Here is a 19,448-nt window from a genome sequence, read left to right as displayed (position 1 = left end):
TCCTCCCGTCCTCCCGGCTTCCTTGACGGAGCCTGAGCGAAAGCTCCGTGCTGGAAGAGGCAGCTTCTCCTGCTTGCCTCCCACGCCCCCCCTCCATCCCCGTCTCCCCCCAACCTAAGGAGGTTTCGAGGCAACCGCACCGCCTTCCCCCCGGCGGGACCCTCGGTGTAATCTCTGAGTCACAATCCTCCCCCTCGGCGTGACGCCCAGCCCGGTGGGTGGAGGTGAAAGGGGGCGAGACGGAGCTGCTCCCCGGAGGGCTGGTGGTGGGGGGGTAGGGCGTGGGGTGGGGGGCATCAGTGTGGTTGACACTATGAGGTAGGAGGTTGCTGAAGGAGCATCCTTGAAAGGCGAGGCTGAAGCTCTTCATTTTGCCCCCACCTCCTTTCTAAGATAGGAGATCTTCTTTTTCTTTGGATGCCTTTTCTATCTTTCCCAGCCCTCTGCGTAAAGTAGTAGTAGCCGATTCAAGCATGATCGGAACAGCCCGGCCTCGGGCGGTGCACAGCTTAACCGAGTCCATCCCTGTCCGGACCATTTGGGTCTACCGTAACGGGGATCCGTTCTACCTGGCGAGGAAGTTTATCATCAACCCTCGGCACGTGCCCAACTTCGAAGCCTTCATGATCCAGCTGAACGAAGATGTGCCAACCCCCTTTGGGGTGCGGAAGCTCTACACCCCCCTGCAAGGGCATACCATCACAGACCTCCCGGAACTGCAGCAGGGAGGGAGATACGTGGTGGCTGGCAGGGAGAAGTTTAGGAAACTCAAGTAAGTATGAAGAGCGGATCCTTGCAAGTCGGTAGGAGCTTAAAAGTTTGGCAAAGTTTCTTTTTCTCTCCTCAATTTTATTAGGTAACAGTCCAGGTAGTACAAATTCCAAAGAAAATCTTCACCGGCGCTAATTTTAAACCTTTATCCAGTGTTGTCAAAAGAAAAAAAAAAGAGATGCTTGATAGGGGAGTTTAGCATAAAACTGAAGATATTAGTGGGAAATTCAAAAGTCCTTGTTGCAATTAACACCCCCCCCCCCCGCATTCTTGTGCTAACTAGATGAACTGCATTTGCCTTTGCAATATTCATTAGAATATAGTTTATAGTTTATTTATTTGTATGCCGCCCTTTTCCCTGAGGGGACTCAGGGCGGCTCACAAGTTAGGGGAAGGGGAGGACAAAACAAGTTATGAACATAAAACAATACATTGTTAAAAGAAAACACAACTATCATACCATTCGGGTGGGGTTAGGGTCTTTAGCCCCAGGCCTGCTGGGACAGCCAGATTTTAAGGGCAGTGCGGAAAGTCTGGAGGGTGGTGAGGGTCCGAATCTCCACGGGGAGTTCGTTCCAGAGGGTCGGAGCAGCCACCGAGAAGGCTCTCCTCCGGGTAGTTGCCAGATGACATTGGCTCGTTGATGGAGTTCGGAGGAGGCCTAATCTATGCGATCTAATTGGTCTAGTGGAGGTAATTGGCAGTAGGCGGTCTCTCAAACTGATGCAAGTGGATTTATAGCTTGCCTGATATATATGGTACTAGGGAATAGAATAGAATAGAGTTCTTTATTGGCCAAGTGTGATTAAATACACAAGGAATTTGTCTGGTGCATATGCTCTCTGTACATAAAAAGACAAAGATACATTCGTCAAGAATCTTAAGGTACAACACTTAGTGATAGTCATAGGGTACAAATAAGCAATCAGGAAACTATCAATATCAATTGTAAAGATACAAGCAACAAAGTTACAGTCCTGCAGTCATAATTGGGAGAAGATGGGTGATAGGAAGTATGAGAAGACTAATAGTAATAGTAACACAGCCTTAGTGAACATTTTGACAGTGGTGAGGGAATTATTTGTTTAGCAGAGCGATGGCGTTTGGGAAAAATTGTTCTTGTGTCTAGTTGTTTCTGGTGTGCAGTGTTCTATAGCGTCGTTTTGAGGGTAGGAGTTGAAACAACTTATGTCCAGCATGCGAGGGGTCTGTAAATATTTTCATGGTCTTCTTTTTGACTCGTGCAGTGTACAGGTCCTCAATGGAAGTCAGGTTTTTTCCTGTAGTTCTAATTAAATGCACTGAATAATGGTTTTAAAATCCCACTAAACTTTCAGCACACACAAACGCTCCCATTTTGACACTCTGCCGAAAAGGTTCGCCGACACTGGACTAGATCCATGATTTCACACTTAAGTAGCCACGTGAGCTGGCTTAGTTTTATCTTTACCACTAGCAACTGATGATGCTACCTACCTAGTTTTTGCAAGAAAAGAATCAGTCAAGCTCAGCGCCAAGTGCCCCTCTCAGTTTTATTTTTGGCCAGAGTTTCTGCCATTGATTGTTGTGTGATTCCAAGCTATATTGATTAGTTCAGAGAAAAAATGGGTAATTCAAGCAATTCGCTAACCAAGCTGTGTGTTTTATTAATGCAGCCGAGTGCTTTTACATTCTTTCGTTCTTTCTTGTTTTAGCTGAGCAAGGAAATTAAGAACAGAGGTATCGCAATATAGGCCAATAAGTAGATTTCTACCTTGGGTCACATACGTGCTGTTTTTTTCTTTAAGAAAGTAGAGAGTGATAAAAACTTTGGTTTGGCTTAAATGCTAATTTTGGGGGGAGTTGTAGTGATTGGCCTGCCTATAAATTAGTGGCCAGCTGGTATAAAATCATTTGCTTACCAGGAATCTATCAATTGCCGTTGGATTGAAAGAATCGTTTTTATGACGATGTTTCATTGTTCACTTGGTTAAAATATGTTGTTGCTATTAAACTGGAAACTCCAATATACTCTATAACAGTGTTTCTCAACCTTGGCAACTTGAAGATGTCCGGACTTCAACTCCCAGAATTCCCCAGCCAGCATTCGCTGGCTGGGGAATTCTGGGAGTTGAAGTCCGGACATCTTCAAGTTGCCAAGGTTGAGAAACACTGCTCTATAATCTAAACTTCTTCCCAAGGTCTTTTGTTTATATGCATAATTATTCATAATTGGCTCACTAGAATCATTGAGACTCACATCCAAGTTCAGGTAGTCCTTGACTTACAACAGTTCGCTTATTGAGCATTCAAAGTTACAGTGGCGCTGAAAAAAAGGGATTTATGACTGCTTTTCCCAGTTACAGTCGTAGTATCCCCAGGATTATGTGATCAAAATTCAGACCCTTGGCAAACTGGTTCCTATTTATGACCATTGCAGTGTCCCGGGGTTATGTGATCATTTTTTGCAAGCTTCTGATAAGGTCAGTGGGGAAGCCAGATTTTCACTTAACTCGGTTACTAACTAATCAGCTGCAGTGATTCATTTAACAACTGTTGCAAGAAAGGTCGTAAAATGGAGCAAAACTCACTTAACATAACTTTTTGGCTCAATTGTGATCATAAGTAGAGGACTATCTGTAAAGGCAAACTGGGCTGCAGATTTGTTGAACTGTAACTTTTTACTGAGTTTGCTGAAACGTGGTAACTCTCAGTTGCTTGGTGGATGAGAGCTGGAATTCATATCAAATAGCAATAGCAATAGCAGTTAGACTTATATACCGCTTCATAGGGCTTTCAGCCCTCTCTAAGCGGTTTACAGAGTCAGCATATCGCCCCCACAGTCTGGATCCTCATTTCACCCACCTCGGAAGGATGGAAGGCTGAGTCAACCTTGAGCCGGTGAGATTTGAACCGCTGAACTGCAGATAGCAGTCAGCTGAAGTGGCCTGCAGTGCTGCACTCTACCCACTGCGCCACCTCGGCTCTACAATTCCCACTGTAAGATAATGTTTAATGAGGACCCGGATTGTTGGGGGCGATATGCTGACTCTGTAAACCGCTTAGAGAGGGCTGCAAGCCCTATGAAGCGGTATATAAGTCTATTTTGTAGTGACATGCTTATTGTGTGATACCTGGCCAGTCTATTTACAGGGCAAAATTATGCAAGAGAATTTTTATAAAATGATGTATTGCTGGTATATGACACCAGATAAGCTGTCAAAAATATGCAGGGGAATTTCAAATATTCATTGGAAAAGTAATCAAATTGAGGATATTTTTTCATATTTGGTGGACATGCAAGAAAGCTAGGAAATACTGGGGTCAAACATATCGTCTGATGCAGAAGATTTTAAAAGTTAATTTGCAATTGAAACCAGAGGGGTTTTTTTGGGGTGGTGGTGGTGTTAATGGCCAGGCGAATGGACATCAGCTTATGGAACTCCACTTTTATATATGGTAACAGCAGTGAGACTTTTATATGCACAAAGGTGGAAATACCTATAATGGAAGAATGGATGGTGAAGCTGATGTACTGTAATTGGTGGAGATGATGAAAGTGACAGATTTGACTAAAGAAAACACTGACTTAATTTAATTCTACTTGGAAACCACTTTTGGGACCTTGTAAGACATTGAAAGAAATGAAATGTTAATTTTGGGATCTGATGATTAGAATTATATAGTATTATAAGAATAAGATGGGTGGATGGGAGGGAGGGAGGGAGGGAGGGAGGGAAGGAGGGAAGGAAGGAAGGAAGGAAGGAAGGAAGGAAGGAAGGAAGGAGAAAGAAAGAACCTCAGACTTCATGCAGATTTTCAGAATTTGCTGATGAATTCCCAGATACTAAATGGTCAGAGTTCCTTTTCCATCATAGTTAGCTATGTCTGCTGTGTCTTCTATTTCATCAAAAAGTGATTAATCTCCATTGCTCTATGTTGCCATGGGTCTCTAAACAGAGCCACAAAAATATGTGGTGGTCCAATTCCCATGACATGTTTAACTTGATAAGCGAGTGAAGGTTTTGTGTGTCCTGAGAATTACAAAAAGCCTGTTGACAAGTGTCCTTAAGGAAGTTGGATTTAGCACAAAATTGATCCAGATGTAATTCCCCATCGTCATCTAACTCCCTTCGAGTCATGCAGACTATTTATCTGATAATTAATTTCAGAGCTTCTGATGGGACGTCAATTCCTGGGTAGTGTGTCCCGCTGCATGCCCCCCGTCTCCTCCACTGAGGGTCCCCAAAAGTAGAAAGCTTTGTGAGAGACCTATGTAAAGAGTGATAAATAATAAAAACTGATTCTGTAAAATAGACTTAAGTGGGAGTTTATTATCTGTTTAGCCTTTAGATCAAATACATTTCTCCTGCTTAGATTGTTCATCACTTTGGGGATAATTAAATAATGTTGAAGTTCTGTGGCTTATACATTTTTTTAATGAATGAAAAGATATGAGCAATGAAATTGTTTTTGTTGAACTGACACTTGTTAAATGATGCTGTTTGAAGTAAACCAACACTTCAGCCCAAATTGTTTACTGACGCGCATTGTTAATTTAGCTTTATTTTTTTTTTTTTGCCTCAGAGATATTTTCCAAGAAAAATCTATTGTGAGAACCCTAGTAGTAGGGTGCGTGGATTTTAGTGGACTAGTAAATAGTAACATGTCTGCATACCGCAGTGAGTCAGTTATTAGAAACTGGTATAGGTTAGGATTAGGATTAAGATAATGAAATACGTTAAGATTTAATTAATCTGGATCAGACCTATGTATCTCCCTATTAAACCTATTCTTCTAATGTTCATCACTACATACTGGTACATTTTGTCTCTAGTAACCTACTTTAGTTCTGGCATTTGATTGAAGAGAATCTAGGTACATTGCGTGGCACGACAAAACCGCGCTCGACTAAAGCGCGCCCGATGAAACCGCGTCGCTGACATCATCAACAGGGCAACAACAGCGAGCGTGGAGAAAGAAGGGCGCTTTAAATAGCGCTTTGAAAGCAAGCCGATTCAACTTAAGGTAAGGGTTAGGTTTAGGGTTAGGTTTAGGGTTAGGTTTAGTGTTAGGGTTAGGTTTAGGGTTAGGTTAAAGGTTAGGGTTAGGTTAAGGGTTAGGATTAGGTTTAGGGTTAGGTTAAGGGTTAGATTTAGGGTTAGGTTTAGGATTAGGTTTAGGGGGGTTAGGTTTAGGTTTAGCGTTTACAGTGTGCTTCTGTCTCCGCGCTGTTGTCGCCCTGTGATGATGTCAGCTCCGCGGTTTCATCGAGCGCGCTTTAGTCGAACGCGGTTTTGTGGTGGAACCGGTACATTGAGCTTCTACATAAGGCAAGATTGCTGCATTGGACCAGATTTCTCTTTTGGACCCTACTTACAAGTTGATTGACAAATTAATGAGAATGTGATGTATTATACTTTTCCGCAGTTACTCAGATATAGGGACAAAGAAACCTGAAACGAAGAAGAGGGATGAGGTGGTGAGTATCTCATCAGTGCCATGTTCAATAATTTTCTGAAGGAAACCGTGACTCCATTTTATCAATTTATCATGGACCAACTTAATTTAATTCAGCATGTTAAGGCTTAGTAAACGAGCTGAATTTATTTTACTACTTTATATAGAGCAGTGGTTCCCAAACTTGGCAACTTTAAGACTTGTGGACTTCAACTCCCAGAATTCTCCAGCCAGCTCTGCTGGGAGTTGAAGTCCACAAGTCTTAAAGTTGCCAAGTTTGGGAACCACTGATATAGAGAGTTTACATATTTAGCCTACATTTGATTACAACGTAGAAGAGTAAAATGCAATAACTGTTTGGTAAACCATAATATATGAATTTATATATATTCTCTTCCAACTTGCTGGATTTTTTTCTTTCTTTCCTTACACATAGTCTGCACATAACGAATGTCCCTGCATTCAGCAACTGCCAGCATCTGGAATTGTTTCTGAATGCAAATGTTGAATGTTGATTTTATTTATATGCCGTCCTTTTCCCCCGAAGGGGACTCAGGGCGGCTCACAACTCAACCAGGGAAGGGGGATACAAACAAAAAATTAAAAACAACACAAAACAATGCATAATTAAAAACACACAGCAGTCATACCAATTCGAGATGGGGGCAACAGTTCTTTAGTCCCAGGCCTGTCGGAACAGCCAGGTTTTAAGGGCTTTGCGGAAGGCCTGGAGGGTGGTGAGGGTTCGAATCTCCACGGGGAGATCGTTCCAGAGGGCCGGAGCAGCCACAGAGAAGGCTCTCCTCCGGGTAGTCGCCAGTCGACACTGGCCGGCGGATGGAATTCGGAGGAGGCCTAATCTGTGGGATCTAATCGGTCTAGTGGAGGTTATTGGCAGCAGGCAGTCTCTCAAGTACCCAGGTCCAATACCATGAAGGGCTTTATAAGTGACGACTAGTGCCTTGAAGCGTATCCGGAGACTAATAGGCAGCCAGTGCAGCTCGCGGAGGATAGGTGTTACATGGGTGAACCGAGGCGCACCCACAATCGCTCGCGCGGCTGCATTCTGGACAAGCTGAAGTCGCCGAATGCTCTTCAAGGGCTGCCCCATGTAGAGCACGTTGCAGTAGTCCAGATAACAATATCCTGACTGAATCAGTGATTGGAGCTCAGGAACAGACGTGTATAGCAGCAATTGTCACTCCCTGAATGTCCTCCACACAAGAAATAGCTTTTTCCCCCCCTTAGCAGCTTTCCCCCACACCCCAATTCTGTCTTCATCTAGTCACTTCTGCCAATAATAGAATTGGAACTCTGGTTTCTGATGAAAAAGAATGTTTTACAAATTGAAAGTAATTGCAATTTATAAAACAACAACGTGGGGCTTGATGTGTAAGAAGTATAAGTATCATTCAGTCTGGATAATCAAAGCAAATTCTTGGAGAAGGTTTCTTAAATTGCAAGGGAAAGGTTTTAGCAATACATTCTAGCCAGAATTTGAATCATTAGAAAGGTACCCACATTTCAAATCTGGCCTTGTCCGGAGCTGTGCAGATATGTAGGGCAAACATGAGCTGGCCTTTAAGATTCTGGAGTCTTTCTGTCTCTTGCAGATTCGACCAGTAGTCCATAGTAATATAAAAGTTCCTTCCAAATGGCAATCAATTTATAATAAACCAAGAAATATTAAGTGAGTATTTACTTTTAGACTTATTAAGACTGTAAGTTTCTTAGAGTTCTCACATTGCTGTTTATGTCCAACTGAAAAAAATGATATATGAAGATGGCTTGAAGGTTGGGCTAGAATTCAAATCCCCGTTCGACATAGAATAATAAGATCGATAAAAATGACAAATTCATTATCTGGATGGCTAGATCAGTGTTTCTCAACCTTGGCAACTTGAAGATGTCTGGACTTCAACTCCCAGAATTCCCCAGCCAGCGAATGCTGGCTGGGGAATTCTGGGAGTTGAAGTCCAGACATCTTCAAGTTGCCAAGGTTGAGAAACACTGGACTAGATGACCAACCCATAATAACTTATTAAACTTTGGGGCTACCTGACTCTAAAATGACTCTGAGTGGCTCACAACAATCAAAGAAGCAAGTTTGGGGTTAATTATGCTTCTTGTCTCCCAAGGCTTTTTCTGGGGATAGGGGAAGACAGCTTTGCATCCTCCTCTGGACCCTGGAGCTGGGTGGGATCAAACACACAAAAAAACCCCCATAAGCCAATTTTCTCCAGTCTGGTATCTTCCAGGCATATTTGTTTATCTGATGGGCAACAGGCTTGCAAGCAAATAAAAGAGGTCAGTTGGGTTTATATAGGAGCATCCAGACCAGTGGTGGGATTCAAATAATTTAACAGCCGGTTCTCTGCCCTAATGACCATCTGGGTAGGCGGGGCTCGGTGTTCATGTGACAGAATGGGTGTGGCCAACTCAACGTCACTCACATTGATGGGCGCTTCGCCTTAGCTGTTACAATATAATAAGGGTTAACCGGAGAGTCAGTTTCTGTAAGCAGGGCAATGAAGATCAGGCTAGAAACAACACCAGAATGTTTCCTTCCTGCCTTCCTAACAGGATTAGCCCTGTGAAGTGGGGAAAAACAAAAGGAGATTTCTTCCAACAACCGGTTCTCCCAACTGCTTTGGACAATTAACAACCGGTTCTGCCAGATAGGTGTGAACTGGCTGAATCCCACCACTGATCCATACATTAGTTTTTCCTTGTTTTTTTATTGCAACAAGACTCCAACTGGACCACTTCAGCAGGCAGCAAATTCTTTTTTATATAGAAGATCCTGAGAAACGCCTTCTTTTCAGTACTTACCTTTCAGTAATTTATTCTCATCTCACTTTCCTGAAATTACAAGAATAAAGCTACGTTGATAAAGTTAGCACTAATATAAATCTTAGTTTTTCAGACTTCTGGGATATATGAAAAAGAAAAGGAAGGGGCAATGTTTTACAATGTTTGCAAATGGGCTTGGCTATGCCTTTCTTATGCTCAGATAGTGGATCTTTTCTTAAATGTATGTAAGTGCCTCTAAAATTTATTTCAATGAAGAAACGTTAATATGTGTATAATGACAGTTCCACTAGATGGCCCCAAATATCTTATAAATGCAACTTCCATTGCTTTAGAGTCCTGTTTTAAAGAATCAGCCAGACACAAATATTTGGCCTGAAACCAGATTTACATAATTGATTGAGATGGTTAGTGAATACATTGTGATTTTGGTATGTTGCTGTACTAAGAACGATATTGGAATGTTTTTCCTAGATAATATACAACAGTTTTAATAATAGTCAAAGCAACAATCTACAGTTGCTGCAAATAGTTTCAATGATATATTGCTATAGATAAAGAAGTAGGATGTGAAACTAAAAAGATGAATTTGAAACTAGCTGAATTTTCCAGAACTATATAGCACATTGGTATCACAGTATTCTTCAACCCTTGAGGTTGAGTTGTATTTAATAGTTTTTCGTGTAATGGAACAGATACACACTTAAGTGAAATGCTTAAGGGATTAACAGCAGTATTGAGAACAATCCTTGGCTTAACAAAGCTTATTAGAAATTCCCTTTCCTTCAAACACATGTATGACTGTGAAAGAAAAAGTGGAGGAATAGAAGGTCTGTACCTATATGTATATTTATATCTATCTATCTATCTATCTATCTATCTATCTATCTATCTATCTATCTATCTATCTATCTTTCTATCTATCTATCTATCTATCTATCTATCTATCTATCTATCTATCTATCTATCTATCTATCTATCTATCTATCTATCCATCCATCCATCCATCCATCCATCCATCCATCCATCCATCCCTATCTATCTATCTATCTATCTATCTATCTATCTATCTATCTATCTATCTATCTATCTATCTATCTATCATCTATCTCTGTCTATCATCTACCTACCTACCTACCTACCTACCTACCTACCTACCTACCTACCTGATAAATTATCCAAATTCACTCCTTTTAAACAAATATTTTTGTATTCACATCTCAATCATAGTTTCTTAGGAGCATAAGTCCCACTGATTTCATTTTAACCATATCTGGATTAGTGTAGTATCAGTCCCACAATACTTCCATAAATAATTACAGGTTGAGGAAGAAACATTTTCTAATTCAGGCCTCAGTAGAAAAATCAATTGATTTTATTAGCTTTTTAAAAGAATTACACTTTATTTCCTCTGGGAATTGTTAAGGACATCTTCAGTTGGTATAGAGAGAAAATAATTAAATTTTCAAAAGCCAAACCTTTCTTGAGTTCTTCAACTAGACATATTTATATTGTTGAAATATGAACATTAACAACCTAAGGAGTTTGGAATTTATTCAATAAATTAAGATTTAAAATTTATTACTGGATTTGGGTGTATCCTTCATGAAATACCATCAATGTGATTTGCTTATGTATTTTGAGCAATGTATCCTATTAAATTTAGGTTTACGTATGTTTGTTTTTGACAGTGTTTTCACAAATGGAGATCTCTTCATATCACCCATGAAAATCCTTATACCTAGATTTACACTAAATAATTGGAACAGTGTCCTCGCCCTTGTAAATGAAAAAGTATTTCCTCGCTCTGGGTATATTAATAGGTAAGCTAATCTTATAGTAAACTTTTATAAGAAGAATGACCAATGGCGATTAAGATAGGTGGCTTTTAATAACCACAACCAAACAGATCACACAGATCCAACAAAACCACTTCCAGGAACACATTTCCCTATAATATGAGTGGGGGGAGGCAGGGAGAGATACACTAGAAGCAGTTAATTGATTGATTGATTGATTGATTGATTTTGATTTATAGGCCGCCTAATCCCGGAGGACTAGATGGTTAGATGGTTAGCTTCATTAGATATCGAATTATAACATCTATCCCATTGGAATTCTATGGCCCCATATTATGGTAATTTTATCATGGTTTTATCTTAATTTAACATTTTATCTCCTATCTTATATTGTCCACATATCTTTTATATGCACATCAGAGGTGGGTTGCCAATTCAGGCCGAACCATCAGTGATGGTGGGAGGTCTTGCCCAGACGCTTCTGTGCATGCGTAGAAGTGTTGTGTGTGAGGACGCTCGAAGCAGTAGTGAAAAAATTAGCAACCCACCTCTGATGCATATATGTCTGTCTGTATGTCTGTATGTATATGCTGATGCTTTATTTAACCTACGTTTGTATATCAGTGATTGCATGACCTCAGATGCCGTATAGTATAAAGCACGTTAGGGCAGAACAAGAAGCAGTGGGTGGAAACTAATCAAGGAGAGAAGCAACCTAGAACTAAGGAGAAATTTCCTGACAGAACAATCAATCAGTGGAATGACTTGTGAATTCTACAACACGAGACGTTTTAAAGAAGAGATTGAACAGCCATTTGTCTGAAGTGGTATATGCTTTCCTGCCTGAGCAGACAGTTGGACTAGAAGACCTCTAAGATCCCTTCCAACTCTGTTATTCTGAGGAACCTTTCAGTTTTGTAGACCATAGTTTGGAAGAATCCATTGTCTAATTTGTTTTTGCTCTTGAATATTTAAAACTCTTGTCGGTTTGCATGCAAGTTGAAGGAACACAGGATTTCTACATGATTTCTGGGGTGCATCTGGGTTTGGCTTACAACTTGAGTAACCACATTTCTTTACAGCATTGCCAATGGATAGCACTGCAAGTTTCAGGTAAACTGTTTTTTTCCCCCTTCTCTGTACTTGCCTTTAACTTGCAGTAAAGATCTAATCCTGATTTACCCTAAAAGGTATTTTAATGTATATTGCTTTTTTCTACCCAGCCTAAAATTTGGAGTTGAATTACCAATTTCTCAATATTAGAGCCAGAAAATTATCTCTCCATCTGGTCATTGTTTGAATATATTTTTTTATTGTCATTGTTTCTTAATTCTCTTTTTATAATAATTCCATTCTGTTCCTTCTTGGATTCGGAGGTCCCTCAAGTTTACCAGTTCTTCTCTCTGTTTTGGTTTTACATAATTGAAGACCAAAGATAGAATTCAAAATATAAAAATAAACATTTCATGGTGAGTAAAGTTCATAATGTCGTTTAGGTATACTTATACCCATATTAATTTCCTCTTCTTTGTAGATTGTTTACTTTAAATGGTCAGCCTATACATGGACCTGATCAATTAGAAGATAACCAATTTTATGTTGCATGTGGCAAAGAACGATTTCTGCGTTTGCCATACTGGCAACATCCTAAAGTTCCAGAAAATATTCGTCGGTAAGCTGGGTCTTATCTAAACTGATCTTATGTAGCTAGTTGCTGAAAACCAGCTCTAGCTGAGCCAAAAACCTTATTTTCCCTAGAGTTAAGATAAAGATTTATGATGACTTGGATTGTATGTATTTTACAGGAATTGTTTTTCTAAAATGAAAAATACGAAGTTGATCTGCAGATTTAACTGTTTAAATCCTCCTTTAACCCAAAGCTTTTTAAATGCACCCATTTGTCTCTATTACTTCCAATTTGTTTAATATTAATTTGCTGGAATAATAAAGTACTTATTTAACATATATGACAATTTCATTGTCAATATGTCAATAATATTGTGTTAAAATATTCAAATATTTTTTTAAAACAATGGTATCTATCTCATTGTTGCTGTTCCTTTATTTTTTAATTATTGAAGGCGTACTTCTAATTAATATATTAGTCACTGATTTTATTATTTTGTTCCATCTATGCGATATGTAAAATATTACAAAGAAAGCTCTAATACCCCTGACATTCCATAATGCACAGATACTATTTTTAAAATTTCATACATTCCATAATGCAGTGTTTCTCAACCTTGGCAACTTGAAGATGTCCGGACTTCAACTCCCAGAATTCCCCAGCAGTGGTTAGGACAGTGTTTCTCAACCTTGTCAACTTGAAGATGTCCGGACTTCAACTCCCAGAGTTCCCCAGCCAGCATTCGCTGGCTGGGGAATTCTGGGAGTTGAAGTCCGGACATCTTCAAGTTGCTAAGGTTGAGAAACACTGCCATAATGTATAGATTTGGAGATGATGCCAATAGGGAATTCAAAGAAAGCAACACTCTAAATCTCTTGTATTCCAAACATTTATATTAAGTGGGTAGCAGGGAGTTCTTCTATTGTCTTTAAGGCATTCTTTGTCCTTCATGAAAAAATTAGATTGATTCTACTAGGTAACAATAGAGACAGTACTCTAAATAGACTGGAACAGCCTTTAAAATTGTGGAAACTCATATTAAGTTAGGCTTGTTTTAATCAATTTTATTCTGTGATATTTCTAATAGTGTCTCTTTCTTTAACCTTCTGTTTTTATCTCATGGAACTGAACCATCCCTGCTGGATTCTTCCTTTCTAGGATCAAGATAAAGTCATCTTAATTTGATAAGATGTAGTAAAGCAGATGTGTTCAGATCGGGGGTGAGGTGGGGGGGTGGAGGGACCACTTTGTAATCCACTCAAAATTATCCAGAGATTCACAGCTAACTATTTTCAGTGCACCACTGGCAAGGATCTTGTAACTTGACAGCTTTAAGACTTGCATGCTTCAATGCCAGAGTTTCTGAATAGCTGCTTGGACCGACCCAAGTACTAATTCATAATTTCATATCCGGTCACATGGGTGGCAAGCCACTCCCACAAAGGAGGCCACACCCACAGAGTAGGTTCCAACAATTTTTGAAACCCACCACTGTTCAGCAATGAATGGCTTCAGAACATTCCAGAATGTTCCCTTCCCTTCCAGACATTACCAGAGTTCTCTAGAACATGATGTTTTGTGGGCGACTTGACAATTTCTCAAGGTAATTGCCAAACTACAATCCGGAGCTGGTTTGCAAAGTCCTGGGAGTGATCTGGCTCTGAAAACAGACCTGTTTTCATTCACAACTTTGTGGGATCTGAAATGTTCTGTTCTTTTATCTCTACGTATTGCCCATCCTGAACAGTAACTGGTTAGGTCGCAAGCAGTCTGAACCGTTTCACATCGGAAAAGAAAAAGGGGAAGGAAGTGCTTTCAGGACGGTATCTAGCAGTAAATAATGAAAGATTACCTGAAAGGTAAAATCTAGGAAGAAATTTTATGTCCAAAACCTAGATCAGTGTTTCTCAACCTTGGTCACTTGAAGATATCTGGACTTCAACTCCCAGAATTCCCCAGCCAGCGAATGCTGGCTGGGGAATTCTGGGAGTTGAAGTCCAGATATCTTCAAGTGACCAAGGTTGAGAAACACTGACCTAGATCATGCCCTTAAATTAGGAATGAACAATATTTAGTACTGAAATGTTTAAGGTACGGCTCCAGACTTCTGTCAAAAGATGTCAGCATATTGAAAGTTTTAGAATGACCTATTCATAAGTGTCAAGGGAATACCTGGTGAATAATTATACTATATTAATTTAATTTAATTTAACTAAATTTGTACACATTTAGTTTTTATCCTGGCTTTATTGATTTTTCCCCCCTTAGCCCAGGCTCATGAAAGATTGCACACTACTGCAAATTCTTAAATCCTAAGATGTCTCTGAAAAGGTTTTCTATTCTCTCACCTTTCTACTTTAAAAAAATGCTCTCATGCTCACAACTGAGATTATAGTAGTTTCTGACCAACTAATCTGAAAGTTATTTATGAATCTGAATGGTAGTTCTTACTCTATTAAATAAAGATAATTACAATAATATGATTTACAGTTACATTTATAAATAATTATTTAGGTAAATTGTCCTTTGCCTTTTAGACATTTTTTGAATTCACCAGAACCTCCAGAAAAGCCCTCTCTGAAAAAGGTAAGAATTTGTTTTAAATACTATGAAAAATGCAGTGCATATATAACATTAACTCTGAATATTGCTTGAGCTGAATATTGTCTTGCAGTTGAGCTAATTGTATGGGCGAACTCTCAGTCTAAATGATTTTTAGTTACTACTCTACTATTTTTGCATATCATTTATTACCGTACGAAATATAATACCGTAGCACCACAGCACAAAGGTTGTTCTTCCCGGTTCCACCACAAAACCACGCTCGACTAAACCGCGTCCGACTAAACCGCGTCGCTGACGTCATCAACAGGGCGACAACAGCGCGGAGACAGAAGCACGCTGTAAACCCTAAATCTAAAATTAACCCCTAAACCTAAACCTAACCCCCCTAAACCTAACCCTAACCTAACCCTAAACCTAACCCTTAACCTAACCCTTAACCTAACCCTAAATCTAACCCTTAACCTAACCCTAAACCTAATCCTAACCCTTAACCTAACCCTAAACCTAACCCTAACCCTAACCCTTACCTTAAGTTGAATCGGCTTGCTTTCAAAGTGCTATTTAAAGCGCCCTTCTTTCTCTGCGCTGGCTGTTGTCGCCCTGTTGATGATGTTAGCGACGCGGTTTAATCGGGTGCGGTTTAGTTGAGCGCGGTTTTGACGGGTCACGGTTCTTCCCTTATGGCAATGCAAAAAGCAAAATCTTGGTAAATCCCCAAAATGTGATAGCCAATACTCCTTGATTAGTTTCTATCCGTTTCTTCTTGTCCTGCCTTAAGCGCTTTGTAGAATAGGTTGACTCCTCTTCCTTGTGACATCACCTTAGAAGGGGTTGAGGTCATGTTACCTCTGGCCTACAATAACAGCCCAAAGTTTGAGGACAGGGCATAAAAATCATTCATCCCCTTGTACCTTTGAACAATTGATGAAGAAATGGTCATTAAAATAGATATTTTCTGACAAAGGAAAGAGCTGGGCCATATGTTCTCATTCTTCAGTCCATTTCTCTTTGTTACCTTTTGACCGTGAGCTGATGTATATTATGTGCTTGTACTTTTTTTACTTCTTCTTTTTGCTTATTATATTTTTTTATTTTACTTATTTTGCCTTCAAGTCATTATAGACCCTTGGTGATTGCCTAGGCTAGTCCCAGCATTTTCTTGGCAAGGTTTTGGAAGTGGCTTGCCCTTGTCTCCTTTGTGATCGGCCCAACGTCACCCAGTGTGCTTTGAACTCAAAGCAGGCACCCCCGGGCCTAAGAGAGAACTAATGCTGGGTCTTCCCACTTGCGATCCGACACCATAGCCTCTATACCTCACCGAGACTCCAGAGCAGAGAGAGGGAGAGAAAGAGAGTTCTGAACACCAAAGAAATAAATCCATCATTTTCTATTTCTATTTCTATTTATTAAATTTATAGGCCGCCCAATCCCGAAGGACTTCGGGCGGCTTACAGAAATAAAATTTTAAGAAAAAGGTTAAAACAGACAAACAGAAAAGACCAGATTAAAAGAAACACATCATGCACCCAGTCTAAGCGGGGCTGGACCTCGGTTAAGAGGTCAACAGCCCCAGGCCTGCCGGAATAGCCAGGTTTTAATAGCTTTCCTGAAGGCCATGAGAGTGGGTAGGGTCCAGATCTCTGGGGGTAGTTCATTCCATAGGGCCGGAGCAGCAACAGAGAAAGCCCTCCTCTGAGGCGCCGCCAGCCGACATTGTCTAGCTCAGTGTTTCCCAACCTTGGCAACTTGAAGATGTCTGGACTTCAACTCCCAGAATTCCCCAGCCAGCATTCGCTGGCTGGGGAATTCTGGGACTTGAAGTCCAGACATCTTCAAGTTGCCAAGGTTGAGAAACACTGGTCTAGCTGATGGCACCTGGAGAAGGCCCACCCTGTGCGATCTTATTGGTCTTAGGGACGTGTGCGGCAGAAGACGGTCTCGTAGATATCCGGGTCCTGATCCATATAGGGCTTTAAAGGTAATAACCAGCACCTTGAATTGTGCTCGGAGACCAATAGGGAGCCAGTGCAGCTCGTGGAGGATAAGTGTAGTGTGGGTGTACCTTGGTACACCCAATATCACTCACGCGGCTGCATTCTGGACCAATTGTAGTCTCCAAACACTTTTCAGGGGCAGCCCCATGTAGAGCGCATTACAGTAATTTTGGGATTTGTATTGGTTGCAGCCTCCTATAGAAGCACCTAAGCAAAGCGATCACATTGTGACTCCCATAGAAGTATCAAGACAAGGAGGAGGAGACAAGAGCTCCGTCTATTACGCCAAATCAAATAAAGCAAGTCAAGGAAGACAGGCTCCTAGACCTGAGTCTCCCAGCGATGGTAACATGATATAATGTAGCCGGTGCCTAAAATAATCAGAATGACATTGGGTCTTTTCCTACTTGCCCTTAATTGCGGCACAGATTTGATCTGGGAGTTTAGTCGTCCTTCACTATACTAGCATTAAAGTCGTGTTTTCCCCTTATTCCAGCTTCAAGATGTATAAAATCCATTCAGCTTTATCCCCTTCATTTTGGAGCAGTGTTTATCAACCACAGTAACTTTAAGCTGTGTGGATTTCAACTCCCAGAATCCTTCAGCCATCATGATTGGCTGAAGAATTCTGGGTATTGGTCCAGAGAGATCCAGTCCTCGGCTGCTATTTTGGGATGTGCTACAGGGCTCAATACTCTCCCCACTCCTTTTCAACATCTGTATGAAATCACTGGGCTTCATCCTTCCGAGGTGGCGCAGTGGTTAGGGTGCAGTCCTGCAGGCCACTTCAGCTGACTGTTATCTGCAGTTCAGCGGTTCAAATCTCACCGGCTCAAGGTTGACTCAGCCTTCCATCCTTCCGAGGTGGGTGAAATGAGGACCCAGACTGTGGGGGGTGATATGCTGACTCTGTAAACTGCTTAGAGAGGGCTGAAAGCCCTATGAAGTGGTATATAAGTCTAACTGCTATTGCTATTCACCAAAGGTTTAGGTATTTACAGTATGCCGATGACACCCAACTCTATACCTCTACTCTTGGTCACCCAAGTGGTGCTGTGGCTACTCTCTCGCGGTGCCTGGAGACTGTGGGATCCTGGATGGAGGAAAAACAGGCTTTGACTGACCCTTGGCAAGACTGAGTATCTTGGAGTACCCGGAGCTCCAGGATCTAGGACTTTGTCATCTTTGACTCTGGATGGAGTGGCACTGCCTCATTCAGTTCCGGTCTGGAACTTTGGGGTTCTCTTGGACTTGTGACGCCTGTTCGAGGAGCAGGTGGCTGTCACAGCTGGGACAGCCTTTGCACAACTTTGAGTTGTGTACTAGTTGTGGCCTTTCCAGGATCAGGATTCCTTGCACTTAGTCATTCAATAGGAATAGCAATAGCAGTTAGACTTATATACCGCTTCCTAGGGCTTTCAGCCCTCTCTAAGCGGTTTACAGAGTCAGCATATCCCCCCCCCACAGTCTGGGTCCTCATTTTACCCACCTCAGAAGGATGGAAGGCTGAGTCGACCTTGAGCCGGTGAGATTAGAACCGCTGAACTGCAGATAACAGCTGAAGTGGCCTGTAGTACTGCACCTTAACCACTGCGCCACCTCGGCTCTTCAGTTCCTAGTCATCTCATAGTTGGACTATTGTAATGAGTGCTAGATGGGGCCATCCTTGAAGAGCATTCAGAGATGAAGCCGGTGCAGAGTTCACTGGTAGAGGCAGTTTTGGGGGCCCCAAGAGTAGCCCCTATAACACCACTGCTCCAAAAGCTGCATTGGTTGCCGGTCTGCTTCCGGGTAGTAATTCAAGATGTTAGTGATGACCTTTAAAGCCCTTCATGGCATGGGTCCAAGTTGCTTGAGGGAGCATCTCACCACACTGGGATTGACCCATCCCACTCATGCTGGCAGGAGGAGATATGCTGCGGGTTCATTCAGCCTGATTATTCTGGCTGGTGGGGTCCGGGAGGAGGGCCTTCTCTGCTGTTCCTTTTGCCCTCTGGAACATCCTGCCCCCCTCCAATGTGGCCCCAGCCCTCCTATTCTTTCCTGAGGGCCTTTTGTAAGGGCCTAAAGACCTGGCCCTGCCAGTTGGCTTGGAGGCCCAATGGGGGAACAGCATTGTTGATTGATTAGTGGTTGATCAAGTAACAACAGTTTCTACCTCTCCCCATTCTACCCTGGCCCTCCCCACGTGTCCTTGATTTTAATATTGGTTTTAATTTATTCTTGTTTTAAGGTAGATATTTTTTTTTATGTCTGTCTCTGCCTCCCAGAGTTATCTTATGGTAAGAGGAGGGGCCAATAAAATTTAGGAATGAATAAATAAATAAAATATAAATAAATTGAAGTCCACATACTTTAACATTGCTGAGATTGAGAAACACTGCTTTGGAGAGAAGTCAAATATTGGCAATGATTGGGAACAGGGACAACAGATATAAGATA

The 19,448-nt window shown here is 41.2% G+C and overlaps 1 protein-coding gene across 1 annotated transcript in view; it reads left to right on the top strand.

Moving 5' to 3' along the window:
- Window positions 1-473: 473 nt before the first annotated feature.
- DCDC2C (doublecortin domain containing 2C) overlaps window positions 474-19,448 on the top strand; it is a 33,092-nt gene continuing 14,117 nt past the window's right edge. The window contains exons 1-7 of the mRNA XM_087702773.1: window positions 474-772; window positions 6,181-6,232; window positions 7,824-7,900; window positions 10,713-10,844; window positions 12,355-12,492; window positions 14,985-15,033; window positions 17,198-17,351. Coding sequence (XP_087558899.1) covers window positions 474-772; window positions 6,181-6,232; window positions 7,824-7,900; window positions 10,713-10,844; window positions 12,355-12,492; window positions 14,985-15,033; window positions 17,198-17,351 — 901 coding nt within the window. The remainder of the gene's footprint in view (window positions 773-6,180; window positions 6,233-7,823; window positions 7,901-10,712; window positions 10,845-12,354; window positions 12,493-14,984; window positions 15,034-17,197; window positions 17,352-19,448) is intronic.

This window comes from Thamnophis sirtalis, unplaced genomic scaffold, assembly GCF_051295495.1.
Source record: "Thamnophis sirtalis isolate CommonGarterSnake01/CBP01778 unplaced genomic scaffold, rThaSir2_p1.2 scaffold_16, whole genome shotgun sequence".
Classification (NCBI taxonomy): Eukaryota; Metazoa; Chordata; class Lepidosauria; order Squamata; family Natricidae; genus Thamnophis; species Thamnophis sirtalis.
This window is presented reverse-complemented; position numbering and strand designations above follow the sequence as displayed.